We start from the raw sequence: 22,614 nt of genomic DNA on the forward strand, positions 1-22,614 counted from the left end.
TAAAAGAATAAAAATACATAGAAGTAGGAACAAATACAATTAAAGTTACAGGAATGAAGCGGCACAAAAAATAGAAGATGCAGACACCATACCATATAACAATATAATCATTCACTTAATATTCTATAAGATATAACAATTAAACATTCAGTACTAAACACTTAAAGCTAAACATCCAGTAAGCGCTGGCTGGGCGGTTACTAGATGGGTAGAGGGAGATCTCACTCAGACCACAGACACCCAGCTTTATTTCCTATCAACACCCACATGCTTTTGGATGGTAAATCAAAGAAGATTAAACTTACAAAGGCTTTCTAAAACCACTCTCAGACCATCTTTGGTCCGTCCACTGTCAAAATTTGTGACCGTTGTCCAATAAGCGCTGGCCTTACAGTTACTGAACGGGTAGAGAGAGTCTCACTCAAACCACAGGCATCCAGCTTTGTTTACATTTGAAACCCATACGCCTCAGGATGTTGGAGATTTTGAATTACAGAAGCTTCTTTAAATTCCCTCTGAATTGTCACAAATGGTCCTTCTGCTCTGTTAAGTCTTTTTGAGAGTGGTGTCTGGGGAGCATTGTTCAGAGGTTAGCTGTTGGGTTGCCCACTGCCAGCTCCTCAGGTAAGAGACAGAAGCCCATTGGTCACTGCTGTCATGCTGCTGCGAAGGCCTCCTGCTGTCTGGGTGCCAGGAACAGCCATTGCCAAGTCAATCCTGGAGCCTTGGGGTGGGCTGCTGCTGCTCTAGCTTTTAAGCACCTCTTCAGTGCAGCTTCTCAGGTGGCTTCTCTTGCACAGGTGTCTTCTTGTAGGTGTCTGGCAGCTTTCCACTCTCTTGCTGGTCCCTATCCCCACAGAGATTTAGCATGCTGGCTGCTGGTCTTATATACTGTTTGGTCACTCAAGTTTAGCCAATCAGCTTTCTGCCCCTCCCCTAGATGCTATCTTTAGAAAGTATTTTTAGCCTGCTAGCTCCACCCTCCTGATGCTATCTTTAAAAGGTATTTTTAGCACAGAGGGGCTCCTATTTTTAGATGCTATCTTTATCCTATGGTTTTTGCTCAGCTGATGGAATTTACCATTGCATCATAAAAAGTAAACTTATTACATCATATGCAATTGACTCCTATGAGCCCTAGAGATGGAATCTCCCATTCTATTACATCACCCTATAACTGCTATTACTGGATTTTCTAATTTAAACTATTCTTAATTTGTATTTAATTAAAGCCTTGTTTTTAAAATTAATTACTGATGTAAGCATGTTAAAGGGTTCTGACACTATCACCACTCATTTTATGTTCAATTAAGAGAATTACAACTTCGTGATTTTAAACCCCTCCCAAGCTTTTTCAGCAGATTTTCCCATTCAGAGCTTGATAAGGCAACTGAGACAAAATTCTCGTCACAGCTTCTCTGCTGTGATTGGCTTTCAGCATGTTCACATGCAAAGTCTGTGGAGTAACCTTGCCACAGGGCCTCTGCATACTTTAAGTAATATCATAACTCTTTCCACTGCCTCCTCTGGCCCCTCCCATGAGTTCTGCATCTTGCGCCTTTCTCAGGGAGTGACTTCAGCAAATGACTAGACACAAGCATTATGGTTATACTAAGTTTCCTGGGCAGCTTGAGTTTTCAGGAGGTTCAGCTGGCCCATTTCCATCATAGACTAAATCTTTCCAAAAATTTAGTACATCTTCAGCCACTGGTTTCCCTTTAGGGACTTCTGGGAGTGTGACACTTAAGCTGATGAGATCCAGGGGACCTTTCTGCCATACAGGAGATCAATTGTGGCCTCTCAGGATAACTCCCTTTAAGCAAACAGATAGGGTAGCATTACATCCCAGGCACTTTGGTTGCATGCATTCCCAACATAGGTGTAAGGTGAGGCTCTAAAACCTGACAGACATTGGGAACAGAATTCTCTGGAGCCTCATGATGTCTAGGTTTGGAGGCATGTGGCTCCTGCCTAGTTAACAGAACTCCTGAGGTGCTTTCCTATCAGAGGCAGCATTAAAAAACAACTCTGCGAGGTGACTCTCACGTCTGTAAATCCTTGGCCTCACAGATTGTATTCCTCTCTGGAAGCCAGTACACTGAGGGGGAAGAGCCTACTGTGGCAGAGGGCAATTTCCTGCAATATCAGGGAGAAAGTTTATTGCAGTCACTTTAAATATTTGAGGAGCCATCTGCATTAAAAATGCCGATTTTATATCCTATTGTGGGATTGTATGCAGCATTAGGAAGAAGATGAAATGCAGTATATGAGAAGTATTGTGGCCCTCAAGACTTTGTGGAACAACGTGGCCATTTAAGGGTTATGTAAGGAAATGGAGAACTGGGTGGGTGGTTCCCATGGCGGATGAGACTTACAAGTTAACAGGTGTAGAGCAAGTCTATAAACTCTGCTCCCCCCACCTTGGTATCTATACAAAAGCCCATGTGATGTGACCAGTTTGGAAATGGGCCAATCAATATGCAGATAGTCAGCCTGGGACAAGGGAGATGGTACAAAGCTGACCACAAATCAGGACCCCTCTCCCCCTCACTGGGAGAAGAGGGACCTCCTTGAAAGGAACACTGGGCTGAACACAGAGGTGGGTAGGAGGTAACAGCTGGGAGCCGGAAGGCTGAAAGCAGGTGCCCTTGCTGGACCACTGAGAGGAAATCCAGGTGCCGTTGCCCTGACCTGTGACATACAGGTGGGAATGGGAGGACCAGGTCTCAAGTTGCTGGTTTTGGGGTAAGAAAAGGCATGTGAGACCTCAGCTGCAGAGGGTCTAAAGAGAAAAATTATACAGGAAGGTTGATAAACACCTCTGCATGGATTTTTTAAGTACATACACTGGCTGCTAGCAGAAAGTTTGCTATTTGAACAGGTGAAATGTGACAATATAAACGGTAATGTAAGAACCACCATTGACAGAATAAACCTGTCCAGGCAATAAGTCAAAGTGTTTCCCTAAGGTGCCAGTCAGCACCTGAGATATACCCACTTTTTTAGGGGTCTGTGGATGGGAGGTGGCATCGCCCACCTAGTGGTTAGGGCCCAAGGCAGCAATCATCCCCAGTGGTTCATCTCTGGTGACAGCCTCACCTAGTGAGCACAGCTATTGAGCAGCAGCCCCATGTGATGGGTACCACTCCCAGGCAGTGCGCAGCAATCCAGGCCCTCCCACTCCACCAGGTTCTGACTCAGGTTCCTGGGAGCTGGTCTTGCCCACCCAGTGGTGCCTTGCATCAGCCTCAAGTCAGATTCCCTGGGTCACTTCCTACCTCCCTCTGCATCCTAGGCAGCTGCCAGCCATCCCTGGAGAGTGCTGCCTTCTGGGCTGCCAGAAGGCAGCTTCTTGGGCTGATCCCAATTTACAAGTACTGTGGTTCTCCCTGTTCTTGGGCTTGCTATGGATTCTGCACATGTCCTTCACTAACACTCCCAGAACACATCCTTCTCCCTGGCCTACCAGCCCCTGAAACCTCTGTCTGCCTTTTAAATCCCATCTTCAACCTGAGCATGCTCAGCATAGGCAGAGGGGCGAGGCTTCCTTAACCCAGAGTTGCTCCTTAACCCCCTGCTGTCCAGTGAGTGGTTTATACACTCTCTCAGAGGGGGAGATGGGGCAGACGGCAATTTCCTGCAATATTCTGGACAAATCTCATTGAATTAATTTAAACTTAATTGCATTGTTTCAGTATTTTAGGAGCCCAATGTATTAAAAATGTAAATGTTTAGGTACTATTGTGGGATTGTATTCAACCGGTGTAGGAAGAAGCCAGGATTATTCCACTATCTGGGAAACACTGTGAATTTGAAAAGACTCTGTGGAACAATGTGGTAGACACGCCTAATCTTTTGGGACAGTATGTGGGAAGTGGAAGTACTTGGGAGGACAGGATTCCCACTCATGCACCTGCAGACTCAGCCTTTCAAGCTTCGCCTTGGCTGCTGATCCTCTGTTACAAGAGGACAGTTCAAAGATCCAAACTGGAATCACCAGGGACCAACTGACAAAGAAAGGATTTTGGAATCAATAGCCTGAGTTTAAGCTGACTTTGGGCCATCGTTCTGATCCACTAAACAGAGAGCACCTCCAGTCCACACAGGGCCCAAATCTGTAGGGAAGGAATGACACCGCCCAGAGCCCTTTGGGAAACTTATTACCAGGCATGTAGGTTCTTTTATTATTTTTAATATGTTCTCCCTAATGCTTTCCTGTTCAGAATAAACTAGGCTTGCTCAGGAAGAGCTGTGTGGTAACCTAGAACTGTGGGCAGTTACACTGTCTCAGAAGAGAAAGCAAGCAGGCCAGATTAGGTAGGCTGTGTTTTGCTGGGACTAACAGTGAAGGCAGGGACCTTTCAGCCTGAAAAAAACCTGGTTAGGAGGGAAAGAGAGAGAGAGACGCAGGTCTCCGCCCAAGAAAGGCAATGACTAGGGAGCCAGAAACAGAGCAGATGCCACTTCCCTGAACTGTGACGCCTGCTACTGCTGCCATGGAAAGAAACTGTATGGTTGAGTTCAGATGTAGAACCATGTGCTTGGGGATTGATTCTGACACTTAAATTCCTACAGTGAGTGATTACCTTCCCAGACCCATCCTGAAATTAGAGTAGGATATTTTCAAGTTTAGTTTGACAATCAAGCAACATGTTTTATAAACATCACCACACTGGAGAAAGCCTCCTGATTAATTTCATACTTATTTCTAATGATCTAGCTGCCAAATTTATTTTTCTCAGCACTGTTCCCAGCCACCTGAGAGAGTTTCCCATCTTCTCTCTTCTGGCTGCAATCCCTCGACTGCAGCCGCTCCCCACATGTCCAGCTTTCCTCTTTCACTTACATCCATCACTTCTTTGGATGGAGCTGCATTTGCCATTGGGCAAATGCAAGGGAGCAGTCGGGTGGGGGAAAGCCTACAATGGCATGTAGCCAACCTGTGACTGGTAGCAGCAATTATGTCACTGAGACATTAAATGTGGAGGGCTCTGAGTTACTACAGAGAATTCTTTCCCAGGTGTCTGGCTGGGACATGCTCAAGGTCTAACTGATCTTCATATTCAAGGTCAGGAAGGAATTTTCCCCTGGGTCAGACTGTCAGCCCCACATTTCCTCTCTGGTGTATGCCACAATTTAGGGGGGCCCCAGCCCATCTACAGTGGTGTGACCTCCCTTCCATGCCCCTTCTTGTGTGAGCCAGGTTCTGGAAGGGACCTTGACTTGCTGAGAGCATCTGAGCCCCACTCCCTAGCCTGTGTGTTTACCAGGGTCTGGGAAAGCCCTGACCCTCTGGGTGGGGAGCTTAGAACAGGCATGCTTAAAGCACGTACTAAGAATACACTCTGTGATGAGCTGAAAACCAGTATGTTGACAAATCAGAAACTCTTCAGAGGAGAACATCCATTGATATGAATGGAACTGTTCACTTATCTCAAAGCTATTGGTTTGGGCTGTATACAGCTCCCTTGGGTATGCTCTTTCAGCTGAGAACACCTCACGGAGATGAATGGGCCACTTTACACCTCTCTGCTGATGATGGAGGTGTAAACCTTTCCTCTGCTCCACTCTCCCTCTAATTTCATACAATATTATAAGTGCCAGTTCTGCTCTAAGGTTCAGAAGCCTTTCCTGTTGAAAGGACGAGCACTCTTAGTGATCTAAAATTTAAGTGCTTATATGGATTGTCTTAACATTTGCTATGCTCTAGGGAACGTAGGATAGGGTAAAACCTGGTCTAGAAAATTAGGTTGGCATAACTATCCACACCTCCTGAGCAGCATAGTTAAGCCAACCTAAATCCCCATGTAGACATTGACTTAGCTACTACCTCTCGGTAAAATGGATTAACTATGCCCTATCTTCGTCGGCATAGGTGGTGTCTACACTGAAGCGCTACAGTGGCACTGCTGTAGTGTTTTACATGTAGACATACCCTTAGTAATCCAACTGTGCGGTCATTTGAGCAAATGGTTCCCGAGATACAACTCTCAGAAAAAAAGGCATTTCATTAAATTCAGATTCTAGCAACCCTGAAGTTTGAAACCCACCCTGGGCAGAAATCTGAGAATTAAGTGTAAACATTTGGTGAAAATCTTAATTTGGGCAAATTTTCTTTTAAAGAAATGTAATCTGAGAAGGCACTGAAACTATTTTTAAAAAAGTAAACAAATTACACATGCAAATGCTCACTGGGAGGAGAAGTGATTGGCATGCAAGAGTAGGAAGAGGGGCTTGGATCTGCAGCCTGGGCTGGGAGTATTACGGGGATGGGGAATGGGTAGCGGGGGCCGGAGGATGGGGGAGCTCAGTTAAATGGTAGGGGTAGGGTTTAGGGGAAGTGGGAGGGAAGAAGACAGGAGGGATTATAGAATGTGAGGGGCAGTACTCGAAGCTGGGGGTTTGGGTTGGAGCAGTCAGCGCGGGTTGTGTGTGTGTGTGCACGCACATGTGCACTCTAGGATCTGGGGGAGCCCTACCCCTCTGCATGAATGAATAAGCATTATTAATAGAAGTGACTCAAGGCAAAAACTTGGGTTGTTAGCTAAACATTTTTGTTTTAACTGGTTTTAGCAAGAGTGGTAGGGGAATTTTTGGATGTTTTGTAATACTGGCAACTGCAGAATTTGCATTAACACAAATGGCAATTAGAATAATATTTGTTATTAATAGCCAATTAAAAAGTAAATGTTTGGGGGTACAGAAGACTAAGTATGGTAGCAGAATAGATATGGTAAAAAAATGGATTTAATGTTAATCATAACTTACTATAAATTGGATAACTCCCAACTGAGGATCAGAGGTAGCTGTATTAGTCTGTATCCACAAAAATAACGAGGAATCCAGTGGCACCTTAAAGACTAACAGATTTATTTGGGCATAAGCTTTCGTTGGTAAAAATCCCATTTCTTCAGATGCATGGAGTGAAATTACAGATGCAGGCATTAATATACTGACACATGAAGAGAAGGGATTTACCTTACAAGTGGAGAACCAGTGCTAATAGGGCCAATTCAATCAGGGTGGATGTGGTCTACTCCCAGTAATTGATGAGGTGGTGTCAATACCAATAGAGGGAAAATTGCTTTTGTAGTGAGCCAGCCACCCAGTCCCTATTCAAGCCCAAATTAATGGTGTTACATTTGCAAATGAATTGTAGCTCTGCAGTTTCTCTTTGATGTCTGTTTTTGAAGTTTTTTTCTTGAAGTATGGCTACTTTTAAATCTGTTATAGAACATTCAGGGAGACTGAAGTGTTCTCCTACTGGCTTTTGTATGTTACCATTCCTGACGTCTGATTGGTCATTTATTCTTTTATGTACAGACTGTCCGATTTGGCCAATGTACATACTCTCTTCGTATTGACACCTCCTTCTCAATTACTGGGAGTGGACCACATCCAGCCTGATTGAACTGGCCCTGTCAACACTGGTTCTCCACTTGTAAGGTAACTCCCTTCTCTTCATGTATCAGTATATTTATGCTTGTATCTGTAATTTTCACTCCATGCATCTGAAGAAGTGGGGTTTTTACCCATGAAAGCTTATGCCCAAATAAATCTGTTAGTCTTTAAGGTGCCACCAGACTCCTTGTTTTTCCCAAATGAGGGAAAGTTCTATGCACCACCATACACAACTTCAAAGAAGGACCCATCATCATTCTGGCATCAAGGGACTAATCACCCTTTGATATTATTTCATCTTAGGAACAAGAGTATAAATGTAGAGTTAAGTGGCTATACTCTGATTGTTTTATGCATGCTTGCTTTAGTGCTATTATATTAAAATTTTGAATTTCACCACTGATTGTATCACTTCAGGTTCTTAGACTGAATTAAATAAAGTATCTGGAACCAAATTATGGACCGAACCTCAGGCTTATCTTATCTTTTTAAATTTTGCATTTAAACATATTAATAGGAATAGTTAAATCAAAGATTACAAGGGGTCTGAGCCCCTCTCCCTGTGTGTTCTGGGATCTGGGGGACACTGCTACTCTCAGATTAACTGAGCCACTAGCCCTGCCCCTCCATGTTAGCTGGAATCTGGGTTGGAGGAAATGAAGATAACACAAATGTAAACATCAGAAATCCAGAAAATGAAGTTACGATACACATCGCCTGTGGGGGGGGTTGGAACGTGTGGAGGGGGAAGTGCCTTGTTCGGAGGGGGAGGTTGACTGGACTGGGGCATGGAGTCCCAGCTGGGAGAGGGAGGGGGCATAGCTTAGCATACAACTTGGGCTACATGAACAAAGCCATGTGTGGTCTTCCAGTTAACTCCTGCCTGTTATCTGTGTACACAGCATCATAATGAAGGAGACATCAAGGAGTTCTTACATATTAATGGGTTTTACAGTACAGAATAATAGCTTAATCAGCCAGGAATGGGAGAGGAGCTGGAATTGTTGATGTGGGGAGGGGGATTAGAAAGGGGCTACAAGTCCTGGGAAATGGTGTGGCAGAGGCTGGAGAAGAAGAGAAACACCAGTCTTCTCTCACACGCTTAAAGTTACTGTAACCACCATGTAATTCTGTCATGGTTTTGGGACAAAGACCATGGATGAGATGTCTCTCACTGGCTGTTAGCAACTAAACATTGCAAACACTTCAAAGCACAACCATTATCCCCATCCACTAGACCAAAATATTTAGGAGGGGAGAGGAGCTCTGAGGAATTACATAGCAAGCAGGTGACCTAGTGGAAAGGCCACTGGACAGGGACTATTTCTAGCTCTGCCACGGGTCTGCTGGGTGATGTTGGACAAGTCACTTCACTTATCTTTGTGCCTCTGTTTCCCATATATAAAATGGGGATAATGATGTTATGTTCTTTGAACGCTACTAATGAAAAGCACTATATAAAAGCTAGCTATTTGGATTATTACCTAATCACAGTAGCACATCAATTGCAAACCTAGGTAAAATCTACAACTGCTTAAATGACTTAATTAACTACCAACAAATGTTTCTATTTTGTTTTAAAAAACTAGGAAATTAAAAGGCAAAATGCTTCATAATGCAGAGTTAGGGTTGTCTGGTGATAGTTGTGCCCTTCCAGAACACTGAGTTCAGCAAAACTCAAACTTCAGAAAACCAGGAACGGCCAAGTTCAGATACACCCATGCAAATGTAATTCTGCGCTCTTTGAGTAATGTTCAAAATGCCCATAACGTGCACACACTCCCACTAAGGTGCAACTGACCCGAGGTAAGTGACTGATCCTTTGGTAGTGGGAGTAACCCAAATACTGCCATGATCCTTAGTGTAAGGCACCATCTATCACAAAGGAAAGCCCACCTGGGTGGCAAGACAGATCACGGTACCAAACGGGAGGGCCTAATGACTCCAAGTTAAGGCTGTTATAGCGCTGAGGAGCTTACACATGATAATTTCAACAATCAATGTACATATAAAACTCCAATTTATGGTTGGTGCCCTGGCTCATCACAATCTGCCCTGAGGTTGGTACTCATGTTCTTGAGCCATTGCAGGAGAGCTCGATATTTCTAGGGGTATCTCTAGATGGTGAGCTAAGAGAGATTGCACCCTTGCACGAGCTAGACTACTCATAAGGCGTAGAGCTGGCCAGACACTATGAATAAGAATGAAGAATAACATCTCACTAATTTAGTGCAATGCTTTAAACAGAATTCTAATTAAAAGCTATTCCCGAAGAATTCATGTTCTTTATTAACAGATGTATCCAAAAGAAATGTAGGAAAGGAAAACAGTAACTGACCCTTTGCATACTTCACCTGTGATATTCTATAGCATTCATAAATACAAAACACTGGAGCAGGTTCACAATCTTGGATCATTTGCATTTTTACATGTTGTGCTGCATTGCACTTATTTTAATGGAGAATGTACAAAGGTCCTCAGTGCTCTATTTTGACTCTCTATGTACTGCTTCCTCCACTGCTCTTTCCAGAAGTTCCAGTCTTCTGAAGCCTGCTAGTGCTTGGCTGCCGGGGCATTCTTTGGACCGATCCTTCCCGGCTGCAACGTTCTGCCAGGCCTTGGGTCCCGCTGACGGCAGAATTGGTTTTATTTCTCCCTGGATGGACAGATAAATATGTTAACTTTAAAGTTCTAATCTGACATCATAACTGCACCCAAGCTGCTAGCGTTCCTCGAGAATTCATGTTATAGGTAGGGTTTTATTAGATGAAATTTTACCAGCATCCAATATAGACACAAAACTCATGAACTGTAATTTAACAGATGTCAAGTAGCATAAAACAAACTGCAGTAGTAGAACTAATCATATTCATCACAATTTGTTCCTTAGCTAAATCAAATAGCATAAATCACTTTGTTTTTTAACAGGTTTCAGAGTAGCAGCCGTGTTAGTCTGTATTTGCAAAAAGAAAAGGAGTACTTGTGGCACCTTAGAGACTAACAAATTTATTTGAGCATAAGAAGTGAGCTGTAGCTCACGAAAGCTTATACTCAAATAAATTGGTTAGTCTCTAAGGTGCCACAAGTACTTCTTTTTTCTTTTTGTTTTTTAAATGTGTGAACACATTATGTGATTACTTTCATTTAGCATAAGAACACCAGAATCAGAAATTGCAACTAAGGAAAAATTTAAAGAGCATCTAACATGTCATGGCTAGGACAAGTGAACCAATGTTCCAGAGTCTATGCTCCTCACAAGCCACAGTGACAGGGTCCAACCCTGCAGAGCCACTCCTGTTTGTCACTTTGTCAGACTAACAGACCTCTCAACTCTCCTGGGTATTCTTGTCATGCTCTGGAGTTTTCTGGAAAGCATTTGAATTCTACACAGAAGCTGCCACTCACAGATTGCCTTGCTGGGTTCACAAGGGAGATAGAATACTCCTCCTGAGCCATCTTGCTCTTATCCTACCACTGCTAGCTGCGTCTATGATTCAACACAGCCGCAGGACAAAGCACTGGGTAGCACTATGCAAGCTGGAGGGGGAGAGGGCAGGAAGTGTGGTGCACACAGCTAGCAAGAGACCTGGAGGGGACCCCTTCCACGTTCAGCAGGAGAAAGGGGACAAACTGAGACTTGCTTCAGGCAGGGCAGGTGAGGGGAGAAAGAGACCAAGTGAGGTGTGTGAAGAGCAGGGCCTGACACACCTCCCTGAATTGGGAGAGAGCTGTCTTAGAGGAGGCACATCATGTAGGGTGAAGAAAAAGGGTAAGGAAAAAATTACACAAGTGAAAGGTCAAAAAAAAAAAAAGGGAGAACAATCTACCTTAGAAAAGGATGAGAAGGACGGGGCTAACAAACAAACAAACAGGCTCCAATGCTTTAAAGAGTTTTAGAAATACACACACCATAAAGAGATCAAAGCAAAAGGAAGGCATTTGATCACTAATTTAAATAATTTTTCTGCACAAATTAGTTACATTAATTACCTGATTAGGATGTTGAGATATTTTGTAAGACAACTGACTGATGGCTATACAATAATTAGTAGCATCCCACTTATGTTGTTTAGAATCCATCATCTCTGCAATTTCCTTGGCCAATAGAAGAGTGAGCTGTAGAAACTTTATTCCATTATTAGAACATAAGAATGACCCTACTGGGTCAGATCAAAGGTCCATCTCACCCAGTATCCTGTCTTCCGACAGTGGCCAGTGCCAGGTGCCCCAGAGGGAATGAACAGAACAGGTCATCATCAAGCGATCCATCCCCTGTCGCTCATTCCTACCTTCTGCATTACTTACCCAAGAGTCATTCCTATGTAGTGCCATTCCTGCCCCCTGAAAGCCACTACTGCCAACAGCACAAATTTACAGCTTAGTGCACTAGAGAAACACTCAAATGGCTTCCAAAGAATAAAAATGTAAGTGGTTCATTTGCATCTGTAAATAGTTTGACAAACTCAAGCAATAAACAGCAAATGAATTCATTTGCCTCAGACATGTCAGTTGCTCTTTAAGAAAAATCTACTACTGTAGATTTCTCATCTGTCAGCCCAAAGCCAGCCAGACAGCTTTCCAATTCTCCTTTGCTGAAGCTCAGAATCACTCAAGCAACTTTACTAATGCAAGTGCTGTCAATGAAAGCGCACAAATTGCAGAAAGGAGAAATTTAACTGTACGTCATCAAAGACGGCAACAAAATCATCCCCAAAGATTATCTGATTTTTTTAGCAAGCAAGCAGGTGCATGTTTGCGCATGTAAATACCTTCCTCTCTTGAATGCACATGTCCAGTTACAGTGCAAATCCTCCATTTGTGTGGGCACAAAGTAACGTATGTCTTTCTCACAAAAAGGGGCTCTGGGCCCACAGGATAGGCACTCAAATGCCCAACTATCTGGCTACTGGACATCTGGCCCTTTATCCTCTAAATGATCCGAGGAATGGAAAACCTGTCTTATGAAAGGAGACTCAAGGAGCTTGGCTTGTTTAGCCTAACTAAAAGAAGGTTGAGGGGAGATATGATAGCTCTCTATAAATATATCAGAGGGATAAATACCGGAGAGGGAGAGGAATTATTTAAGCTCAGTACCAATGTGGACACAAGAACAAATGGATATAATCTGGCCATCATGAAGTTTAGACTTGAAATTAGACGAAGGTTTCTAACCATCAGAGGAGTGAAGTTTTGGAATAGCCTTCCAAGGGAAGCAGTGGGGGCAAAAGACCTATCTGGCTTTAAGATTAAACTCGATAAGTTTATGGAGGAGATGGTACAATGGGATAACATGATTTTGGTAATAAACTGATCTTTAACTATTCATGGTAAATAGGCCCAATGGCCTGTGATGGGATGTTAGATTGGGTGGGATCTGAGTTACTATAGAAAATTCTTTCCTGGGTATCTGGCTGGTGAATCTTGCCCATATGCTCAGGGTTTAGCTGATCGCCATATTTGGGGTCGGGAAGAAATTTTCCTCCAGGGCAGACTGGAAGAGGCCCTGGAGGTTTTTCGCCTTCCTCTGTAGCATGGGGCATGAGTCACTTGCTGGAGGATTCTCTGCTCCTTGAAGTCTTTAAACCACAATTTGAGGACTTCAATAGCTCAGATATAGGTGAGAGGTTTTTCGCAGGAGTGGGTGGGTGAGATTCTGTGGCCTGCGTTGTAGCAGGAGGTCGGACTAGATGGTCATAATGGTCCCTTCTGACCTTAGTATCTATGAATCCTCTAAACTATATTAAACTCCTCAGAAAAAAAGAATGAACACTCTAAAGACCATTTTATGTATATATAAATAAAGGTATGATGTCAGTCCTCCCATTTTGATCAATGGCAAAGCTCCCATTGATTTCAATAGGGTAGGGTCAGACCATGTGTTTGGAAGCAACACCACAAGGCCCAACAATCAGAGTGGGTATGCTGTGTGCACTTCTGCCTCAACACTTTGTATTAAACAATACTGAACATTAGGGAAATCAACACATATTAGTGCAACCCATGAAAGGACTGGATTTCAAGAGACTTTCCCATACAGTAAAGAAAATGATACTGATGCTAACAAAAGGCTCCCCCACTTAATTGAATTGACACATGATGTCCTGTTATTTTGAGGTGCATACTTGGTTGTTTTTCAGAGAGACCCAGTGTTCTGTAAAGATGCAACATGATACAAATACAAGTGATACTCCACGTGATAGATCAGGCTTCATTTGACCTCAAAAGACCAGAGACGATGACAGCAGTAGGAGCAGTCAAGTATGTGTCCTACAAATGGGCTGAGGTACGTTCATAAGACCAGGTGCCTACAACTACATGCAAGGATACATACACCAGCTTGTGATGTTCATTCTTCCCTTCAAACAACACTGAGATGGGTTTAAAACCTAGGTGGTTCAATAGATAGATGTATTCAGGAGGCAGGAAAGGCTGCATGGTGGCACTACGGAGTGCACAGTCTGCTGCAGTGGCATAGAAGCAGGGTCACAAAGGTGAATCAGACCTCAGGGAATGCTTCCTGTAGTCCTCAGGTGTTTTTAGAAGTAGCCACCTACAGCACTGTTCTCTTTGCCTGCTCTCTGCCCAGACTGATGTTGCTGCCCCCTTCGTTCCTCAGAAGCAGAAAGGACCGTGGAGGTTCCCCATCCCCAATGGAGCAGTGTTTTCTTCCCACAGGGAGAGACCCAAGGCTCAGACCCTGCCTTTAAGCCCCCAACTGCTCTTACTATTTCTGTTTGTAACACAGTGAGGGCAGTGCTTCAAACCAGGCTCCAGTCAGGAAGTGGACATGAGAACTGGGAGAAACTAGTCAATTTGAAAACCAGACTTAAAAGCTCACAGCTGCTGCCCAGTCCTGAGCCCCTGCAAGGATCAAGGGGGTGTACACACACACACCCCTATTTTTAATTTTTTTTTCCTCTCTTTTGTTTTGTGAGACCCAGACAAATAACCGGGGAAAGCAACAGACTGGCCTTAGTGGGAGAACAGTAACACTGACTCTACGCACAGGCCCGGCAGAGATGCAGAAGCCATTTTTTTATTCCCTTCTTTCAGTTATAATATTTGTTCTTCCTGGTAACAATAAGATGTAGTGGGTGATTTCACAGGGATGGTGTACCCTTTATGCAATCTACATGTTAACGTAAAAAGGTTGCTCCAGTTAGCAGCTCCTTATAATTCATGCACAGAAAGGAAATTAGTACAAACCTTGCTTGAATCATTGGCAGGTTTTGAAAAATCAAATGTGTCTTAAGCAGAGAGTTTAATTCCTGTGGCCTGGCTGAAAAGCACCGAGGGCTGAGTTCCCCTCCTGTCCCTGGCCCCACAAGCAGACTACTAAGGCTCTGCTGTTCTGCTCCCCTGACTTTCTCTTCCAGTAGATGCTTTACAGCCCACTCCACGCACAGCTGTGGCAAAACTCATCCTAGGCTCCTTAACTGGGAACACATGCCTCTAGCCCTGACCCTTGTGCAGTGCAACCCCTGGTGGAGTACTTGTGCCTATGTAGAGAAGCCCTGAAAGGGAAGTGGCTGGGTAACAGAGAGGGAGGGAGTGGGAAGGATCCAGCTCTCCTTTACCTCCTTTCCTTAACTCAATGACTCATAAGAGGTCAGAGAGCACTCCAACAAACCACCCTGTCAGCTGACACAGGGTGTTCTGACATGAGTGTTTTTAACAGTAGCATGAAAAGAACCATAGAATCATAGGACTGTAAGGGACCTCAACGGATCCCCTAGTCCAGTCCCCTACACTCAAGGTAGAACTAAGTATTACCTTGATCATCACTGACAGGTGTTTGTCTAACCTGCTCTTAAAAACCTCCAGCGACAGAGATTACACAACCTCCCCAGGTAATTTGGTCCAGTGCTTAACAGCCCTTACCATTAGGAACTTTTTCCTAATGTCCAACCTAAATCTCCTGTGGTGTATTTTAAGCCCATTTCTTCTTGTCTTGCCCTCAGTGGATAAGCAGAACAATTTATTACCCTTCTCTTCATGTACCTTTTATGTACTTGAAGGCTGTTATGTGACCCCAGTCTTCTCTTCTCCAGACTAAACAAACCCAATTTTTTCAATCTTTCATCATAGGTCATGTTTTTTAGACCTTTAATCATTTTTAATGCTCTCCTCTGGACTTTCTCCAATTTGTCCAAATCTGTAACAAAGTGGGGTGCCCAGAATTGGACATAGAACTCTGGCAGAGACACCTTAACAGTGCAGAGTAGAGCAGAATTATTTCTGGTCTTGCTTTCAACACTTCTACTAATACATCCCAGAATTATGTTTCCTTTTTTTGCAACAGCACTATATTGACGACTCATATTTAGTTTGTGATCCATTATAACCCCCAGATCCTTTTTGCCATACTCCTTCCAGTCATTTCCCATTTTGTATTTGTGCAACTGATTATTCCTTCTGAAACGCAGTACTTTGCATTTGTTCTTATTGAAGTTCATCCTGTTTAATTCAGACCATTTCTCGACTTTGTAAAAAATCATTCTGAATTTTAATCCTGTCCTCCGAAGTGCTTGCAACCCCTCCCGGGCTGGTACCATCAACAAACTTCATAAGTGTACTCTCCAAGCAATTATCCAAATCATTTATGAAGATACTGAATAGAAACAGACCTAGGTCAGACTTCCTGTGTTGCTGAGGAAATATACTGCAGCAATCTGTAATAGCTAGAGTTTCCTATGAAGTTTTCATGCCCAGGTGTATTGCATTGCTGCAATTTGACTGAGAGGTGACAAAGGCATCAGTGGTATCTGAGGCCAGATCATTGGCTGCCAGGATGAGACAGTGTCTCCCAGACAACTGGAGATGTTAGCAATAGTTACGAGTAATGCTTTCTATGTGAGAGATCATGATCAGCTCTACCATTTGATAGGCTTCTGAAGTCGACCACTAAATGATGATTCATATCAGCACTACTGACACTGCATCACTGAATAACTAACAAATAACAGATGACTTCAGGAAATTCAGATGTGCTAAGGAAGAATGTCCAAACAATCTTCTCTGAGATCATTCCTGGTTTACAAGTAAAGGGTTTCTTCAGGTATGTTGGCAACAAGAAGAAAGCCAAGGAATGTGTGGGCCCCTTACTGAATGAGGGAGGCAACCTAGTGAAAGAGGATGTGGAAAAAGCTAATGTACTCAATGCTTTTTTTGCCTCTGTTTTCACTAACAAGGTCAGCTCCCAGACTGCTGCGCTGGGCATCACAAAATGGGGAAGAGATGGCCAGCCCTCTGTGGAGATAGAGGTGGTTAGGGACTATTTAGAAAAGCTGGACGTGCACAAGTCCATGGGGCCGGACAAGTTGCATCCGAGAGTGCTGAAGGAATTGGCGGCTGTGATTGCAGAGCCATTGGCCATTATCTTTGAAAACTCGTGGCGAACCGGGGAAGTCCCGGATGACTGGAAAAAGGCTAATGTAGTGCCAATCTTTAAAAAAGGGAAGAAGGAGGATCCTGGGAACTACAGGCCAGTCAGCCTCACCTCAGTCCCTGGAAAAATCATGGAGCAGGTCCTCAAAGAATCAATCCTGAAGCACTTGCATGAGAGGAAAGTGATCAGGAACAGCCAGCGTGGATTCACCAAGGGAAGGTCATGCCTGACTAATCTAATCGCCTTTTATGATGAGATTACTGGTTCTGTGGATGAAGGGAAAGCAGTGGATGTATTGTTTCTTGACTTTAGCAAAGCTTTTGACACGGTCTCCCACAGTATTCTTGTCAGCAAGTTAAGGAAGTATGGGCTGGATGAATGCACTATAAGGTGGGTAGAAAGCTGGCTAGATTGTTGGGCTCAACGGGTAGTGATCCACGGCTCCATGTCTAGTTGGCAGCCGGTATCAAGTGGAGTACCCCTAGGGTCAGTCCTGGGGCCGGTTTTGTTCAATATCTTCATAAATGATCTGGAGGATGGTGTGGATTGCACTCTCAGGAAATTTGCGGATGATACTAAACTGGGAGGAGTGGTAGATACGCTGGAGGGGAGGGATAGGATACAGAAGGACCTAGACAAATTGGAGGATTGGGCCAAAAGAAATCTGATGAGGTTCAATAAGGATAAGTGCAGGGTCCTGCACTTAGGACGGAAGAACCCAATGCACCGCTACAGACTAGGGACCGAATGGCTAGGCAGCAGTTCTGCGGAAAAGGACCTAGGGGTGACAGTGGACGAGAAGCTGGATATGAGTCAGCAGTGTGCCCTTGTTGCCAAGAAGGCCAATGGCATTTTGGGATGTGTAAGTAGGCGCATAGCGAGCAGATCGAGGGACGTGATCGTTCCCCTCTATTTGACATTGGTGAGGCCTCATCTGGAGTACTGTGTCCAGTTTTGGGCCCCACACTTCAAGAAGGATGTGGATAAATTGGAGAGAGTCCAGCGAAGGGCAACAAAAATGATTAGGGGTCTGGAACACATGAGTTATGAGGAGAGGCTGAGGGAGCTGGGATTGTTTAGCCTGCAGAAGAGAAGAATGAGGGGGGATTTGATAGCTGCTTTCAACTACCTGAAAGGGGGTTCCAAAGAGGATGGCTCTAGACTGTTCTCAATGGTAGCAGATGACAGAACAAGGAGTAATGGTCTCAAGTTGCAGTGGGGGAGGTTTAGATTGGATATTAGGAAAAACTTTTTCACTAAGAGGGTGGTGAAACACTGGAATGCATTACCTAGGGAGGTGGTAGAATCTCCTTCCTTAGAGGTTTTTAAGGTCAGGCTTGACAAAGCCCTGGCTGGGATGATTTAACTGGGAATTGGTCCTGCTTCGAGCAGGGGGTTGGACTAGATGACCTTCTGGGGTCCCTTCCAACCCTGATATTCTATGATTCTATGAAGGCAGAAGATTGTGGAAGTGAGTGACTGACTAGGTAAGTGGAGGAGGGGTTTGAGTCTGTGGAACACTGGTCCAAATTCTGGGAGAAAAGGAGGCTGTATAGTTTGGATGGCCTCCAGTACAGTAGAAGGGGAACCAATCTCCTTGGGGACAGGCTGGCTACAATTCTCGGGGGGGGGGGGGGGGGGGATAAACTATTTTTAAAAGGGGAGGGTAAAGGGAGGGAAGAAATGAGCACTAAGCACAAAAAATGAGAGGCTGAGAACACAATTAAATCAAGGAATCAAAGGATACGAAGAGAAGAAATTCCTGAATTGCCTATACACCAATGCTAAGAGCATGGTTAACACCAAGAGGAATTGGAATTGCTCATTTATGAGTGTAAATTCAATATAGTTGGTATTATTGAAATCTGGGAGGAAGATTTGCACTACTTGAATGCTAAAATCAATGGTTATAACTCGGGCTGTTAAGTGATTAAAAAAATTAATCGCGATTCATTGCACGATTAAAAAAATTAAACATGCTTAATCGCACTGTTAAATAATAATAGAATACCATTTTTTAAAATATTCTTGGATGTTTTCTACATTTTCAAATATATTGATTTCAATTACAACAAAATACAAATTGTACAGTGCTCACTTCATATTTATATTTGATTACAAATATGTACACTGTAAAAAAACAAAAGAAATAGTATATTTCAATTCACCTAATACAAGTACTGTAGTGCAATCTCTTTATCATGAAAGTTAAACTTACAAATGTGGAATTATGTACAAAAAATAACAGCATTCAAAAATAAAACAAAGTAAAACTTTAGAGCCTACAAGTCCACTCAGTCCTACCTCAGCCAATCGCTCAGACAAACAAGTTTGGTTACAATTTGCAGGAGATGATACTGCCCACTCCTTGTTTACAGTGTCACCTGAAAGTGAGAACAGGTGTTCGCCTGGCACTGTTGTAGCCGGCGTCGTAAGATATTTACATGCCAGATGCACTGAAGATTCATATGTCCATTCATGCTTCATCCACCATTCCAGAGGACATCCGTCCATGCTGATGACATGTTCTGCTCGATAACGACCCAAAGCAGAGCAGACCGACGCATGTTCATTTTCATCATCTGAGTCAGATGCCACCAGCAGAAGGTTGATTTTTGTTTTTGGAGGTTCGGGTTCTGTAGTTCCTGCATCGGAGTATTGCTCTTTTAAGACTTCTAAAAGCATGCCCCACACCTCGTCCCTCTCAGATTTTGGACGGCACTTCAAATTCTTAAACCTTGGGTCGATTGCTGTAAATTGCTGTAGCTATTTTTAGAAATCTCACATTGGTACCTTCTTTCTGTTTTGTCAAATCTGCAGTGAAAGTGTTCTTAAAACCAACATGTGTTTGGTCATCATCTGAGACTGCTATAACATAAAATATATGGCAGAATGGGGGTAAAACAGAACAGGAGACATACAATTTTCCCTAAGGAGTTCAGTCACAAATTTAATTAACGCATTTTTTTTTTAACAAGCATCAGCAGCATGGAAGCATATCCTCTGGAACGGTGGATGAAGCATGAAGGGGCATATGAACGTTCCGCATATCTGGCACGTAAATACCTTGCAACACCGGCTACAAAAGTGCCATGCGAATGCCTGTTCTCACTTTCAGGTGACATTGTAAACAAGAAGCAGGCAGCAGTATCTCACGTAAATATAAACAAATTTGTTTGTCTTAGCGATTGGCTGAACACGAAGTAGGACTGAGTGGACTTGTAGGCTCTAAAGTTTTACATTGTTTGTTACATAACTGCACTCAAAAACAAAAAAAATCTACATTTGTAAGTTATATTGTCACGATAAAGAGATTGCACTACAGTACTTGCATGAGGTGAACTGAAAAATACTATTTCTTTTATCATTTTACAATGCAAACATTTGTAATAAAAATAATATAAAGTGAGCACTATACACTTCGTATTCTGTGTTGTAATAGAAATCAATATATTTGAAAATGTAGAAAAACATCAAAAAATCTGTAATAAATTTCAATTGGTATTCTATTGTTTAACTGCGATTAATCATGATTTTTTTTTTAATCACATCTTGTAGTGATATGCTCAAAGAGCTCAATGTATCTAGCTTCAAAAAGTGAAGGCTAAGGGGTGACTTTACAGTCTACAAGTATCCGGATGGGGAACAAATTATTTAATAATGGGCTACTCAACGTAGCAGAGAAAGATATAACACGATCCGATAGCTGGAAGATGAAGCTAGACAAATTCAGACTGGAAATAAGACATAAAATTTATAACTATGAGAGTAATTAACCATTAGAACAATTTACCAAGGGTCACGATGGGTTCTCCATCACTGACAATTTTTAAATCAAAACTGGATGTATTTCTAAAAAGATCTGCTCTAGGAATTATTTTGGGGCAGTTCTACGGCCTGCGTCAGACAGGAGTTCAGACTAGATGATCACAATGGTCCCTTTTGGCCTTGGAATCTATGAACCTTTCCTAAATTGACATTTACTTAAGCTAGACACACTTACCTCCTTTTATCTTTTGTAAAAAGTCAGTCTCTCCAGTCCCCTAATAATTTCTGCTAATAATTTCAAACTCTCTCTCTCTGATATGTTAATATATTTCTGGTAACGTAGTGCCAGAGCTGTACAGAGAAGCACCTTTCTTAGCGCCGTACTCTGTGAAACAACTGTTTTGCATATGAAAAGAAATTATTTATCTTTAATAATTGGGAGTTCAAGATATGTTGTTTTTGTGTGTTCTACTTCTGGTGTGAACGTGCCCTATGTGCTGGAGATCAGAACGCTTTAGCCAACAGTGTATGTTGTAGCACCAAGTTCACTGGGGAGCAGAGATCCTCCTCCCTTAGAGGCCATAAAAGAGGCAGACTGACCAACTGAACCCCAGTTCCTGCACCACTATCAAGTCCAGGTCATTAGACTTGGCAATAGTGAGGAAGAGAGGGTGGGGCACGGAACACATAAAAACACACCTCAAAGAACTCCATTTACTACAGGTAAGTAACTTTCCTTTCTTCTGTATATCAGCAGAACCATTCTTCCCCAAATCTGTTAGCCAGACAGTTTCCATGCTGTGAGGTGTAGTGACAACAAATCCAGATGATACGTTGTCCCGTTGTTCTGAGGAATTAAGTCTGGTAGAAGATGTAGAGATATCAGAAAGGTCAGTGAGAGTTCTGATTTTTGTGAACCAGTTTATTCTGAGAAAAACATCTGCTTAGATGGTCTGCCAGAGTGTTGTATAGGCAGGTGAATTGCAGTTAGTTACATTGGGCTGGATACGCCAATTCCATGCAAAGACTGCTTCCCTGCACAATTGCATTGATCTGGTTCCTCCCTGTTTATTTACATAAAACACTGTGTGGCACTGTTGGTTCTTATCTGTATACTGTGATCTTTGAAATGAGGTAGGACAGAAAATTTCCTACCGATAATTTCCTTTCACCTCACGTCTCCCACAATTCTGAATGTGTGGGCTGCTCTCCTCTCTGCTGCTTGTGAGGGCAGATCAGTGTTTTGACTCTACATGGTCTGGCCATGTCCCCTCTGCTCCTACTTGCTGCCCGATAAACTATTCCCAAGCTGTAAAATTTGCATAACATTACTAACAAATATTCCAGAGATAACATAACTATGTACATTAGACCAGAGAAGATGGACATATGGTATGATTCCATTTAATATCTGACCTTGAGTCATAAGCCATGCAGGGTGGGTAGAACTGAAGAAGACGCTGCTAGCAGAAAGGAAGTTATTGTTAAGAAATGTTCTGTTCTGCAGCCCAGTGTCTCCCACAATTCTGGACATCTGGGAAGTAGTAAACAGCGAACAGACGTAGGGAGGGTTATGGAACAAAAGTTCTGTAGGAAAGAATTATCCGCCTTTGTATTATTACTGGGCCATTGCCTGCAGCAACTTCCTTCCAAAGGAGGCCTCTGCAGAAGATAAAAGTTCCATCTTGTAGTGCTTAATGAAGGGGTTAGCTGTAGACCAATAGGCCACTTTGCAAATTTCCAAAGTGGACACACTTGTTCAGCCCAAGACGTTGCTCAGGATCTCACACGATGCGCCTTAATCCCTTCTGGGACAGAAGGCTCTGACGATTTATAGTCTTCCACAATACATAATCTAATCCATCTAAAGATGGAGGATTTAGAAAATCTGAGCCCCTTGCATTTCAGGTGGATGAACACAAATAGGGAGCCCAATCTTCTCATGGATTCTGTCTGCTTGAGATAGGTGTCAGGCGAGCAATGACAATCTAAGATGCGGTGAGCTGGATATTGTTGTTTTGGACAGAACAAAGGAAGTACAGCTTCTTGGGAAGTGT

The 22,614-nt window shown here is 43.1% G+C and overlaps 1 protein-coding gene across 3 annotated transcripts in view; it reads right to left on the minus strand.

Annotated features, from left to right (window-relative positions):
• Positions 1–9,650: 9,650 nt before the first annotated feature.
• LOC140895912 (mitotic-spindle organizing protein 2B) overlaps positions 9,651–22,614 on the minus strand; it is a 29,719-nt gene continuing 16,755 nt past the window's right edge. For all 3 annotated transcript variants that reach the window (XM_073306813.1, XM_073306812.1, XM_073306816.1), the window contains one exon: positions 9,651–10,057. In XM_073306813.1, coding sequence (XP_073162914.1) covers positions 9,900–10,057 — 158 coding nt within the window. In that variant the 3' untranslated portion in view covers positions 9,651–9,899. The remainder of the gene's footprint in view (positions 10,058–22,614) is intronic.

Source organism: Lepidochelys kempii, chromosome 11 (genome assembly GCF_965140285.1).
Source record: "Lepidochelys kempii isolate rLepKem1 chromosome 11, rLepKem1.hap1, whole genome shotgun sequence".
Lineage (NCBI taxonomy): Eukaryota > Metazoa > Chordata > Testudines > Cheloniidae > Lepidochelys > Lepidochelys kempii.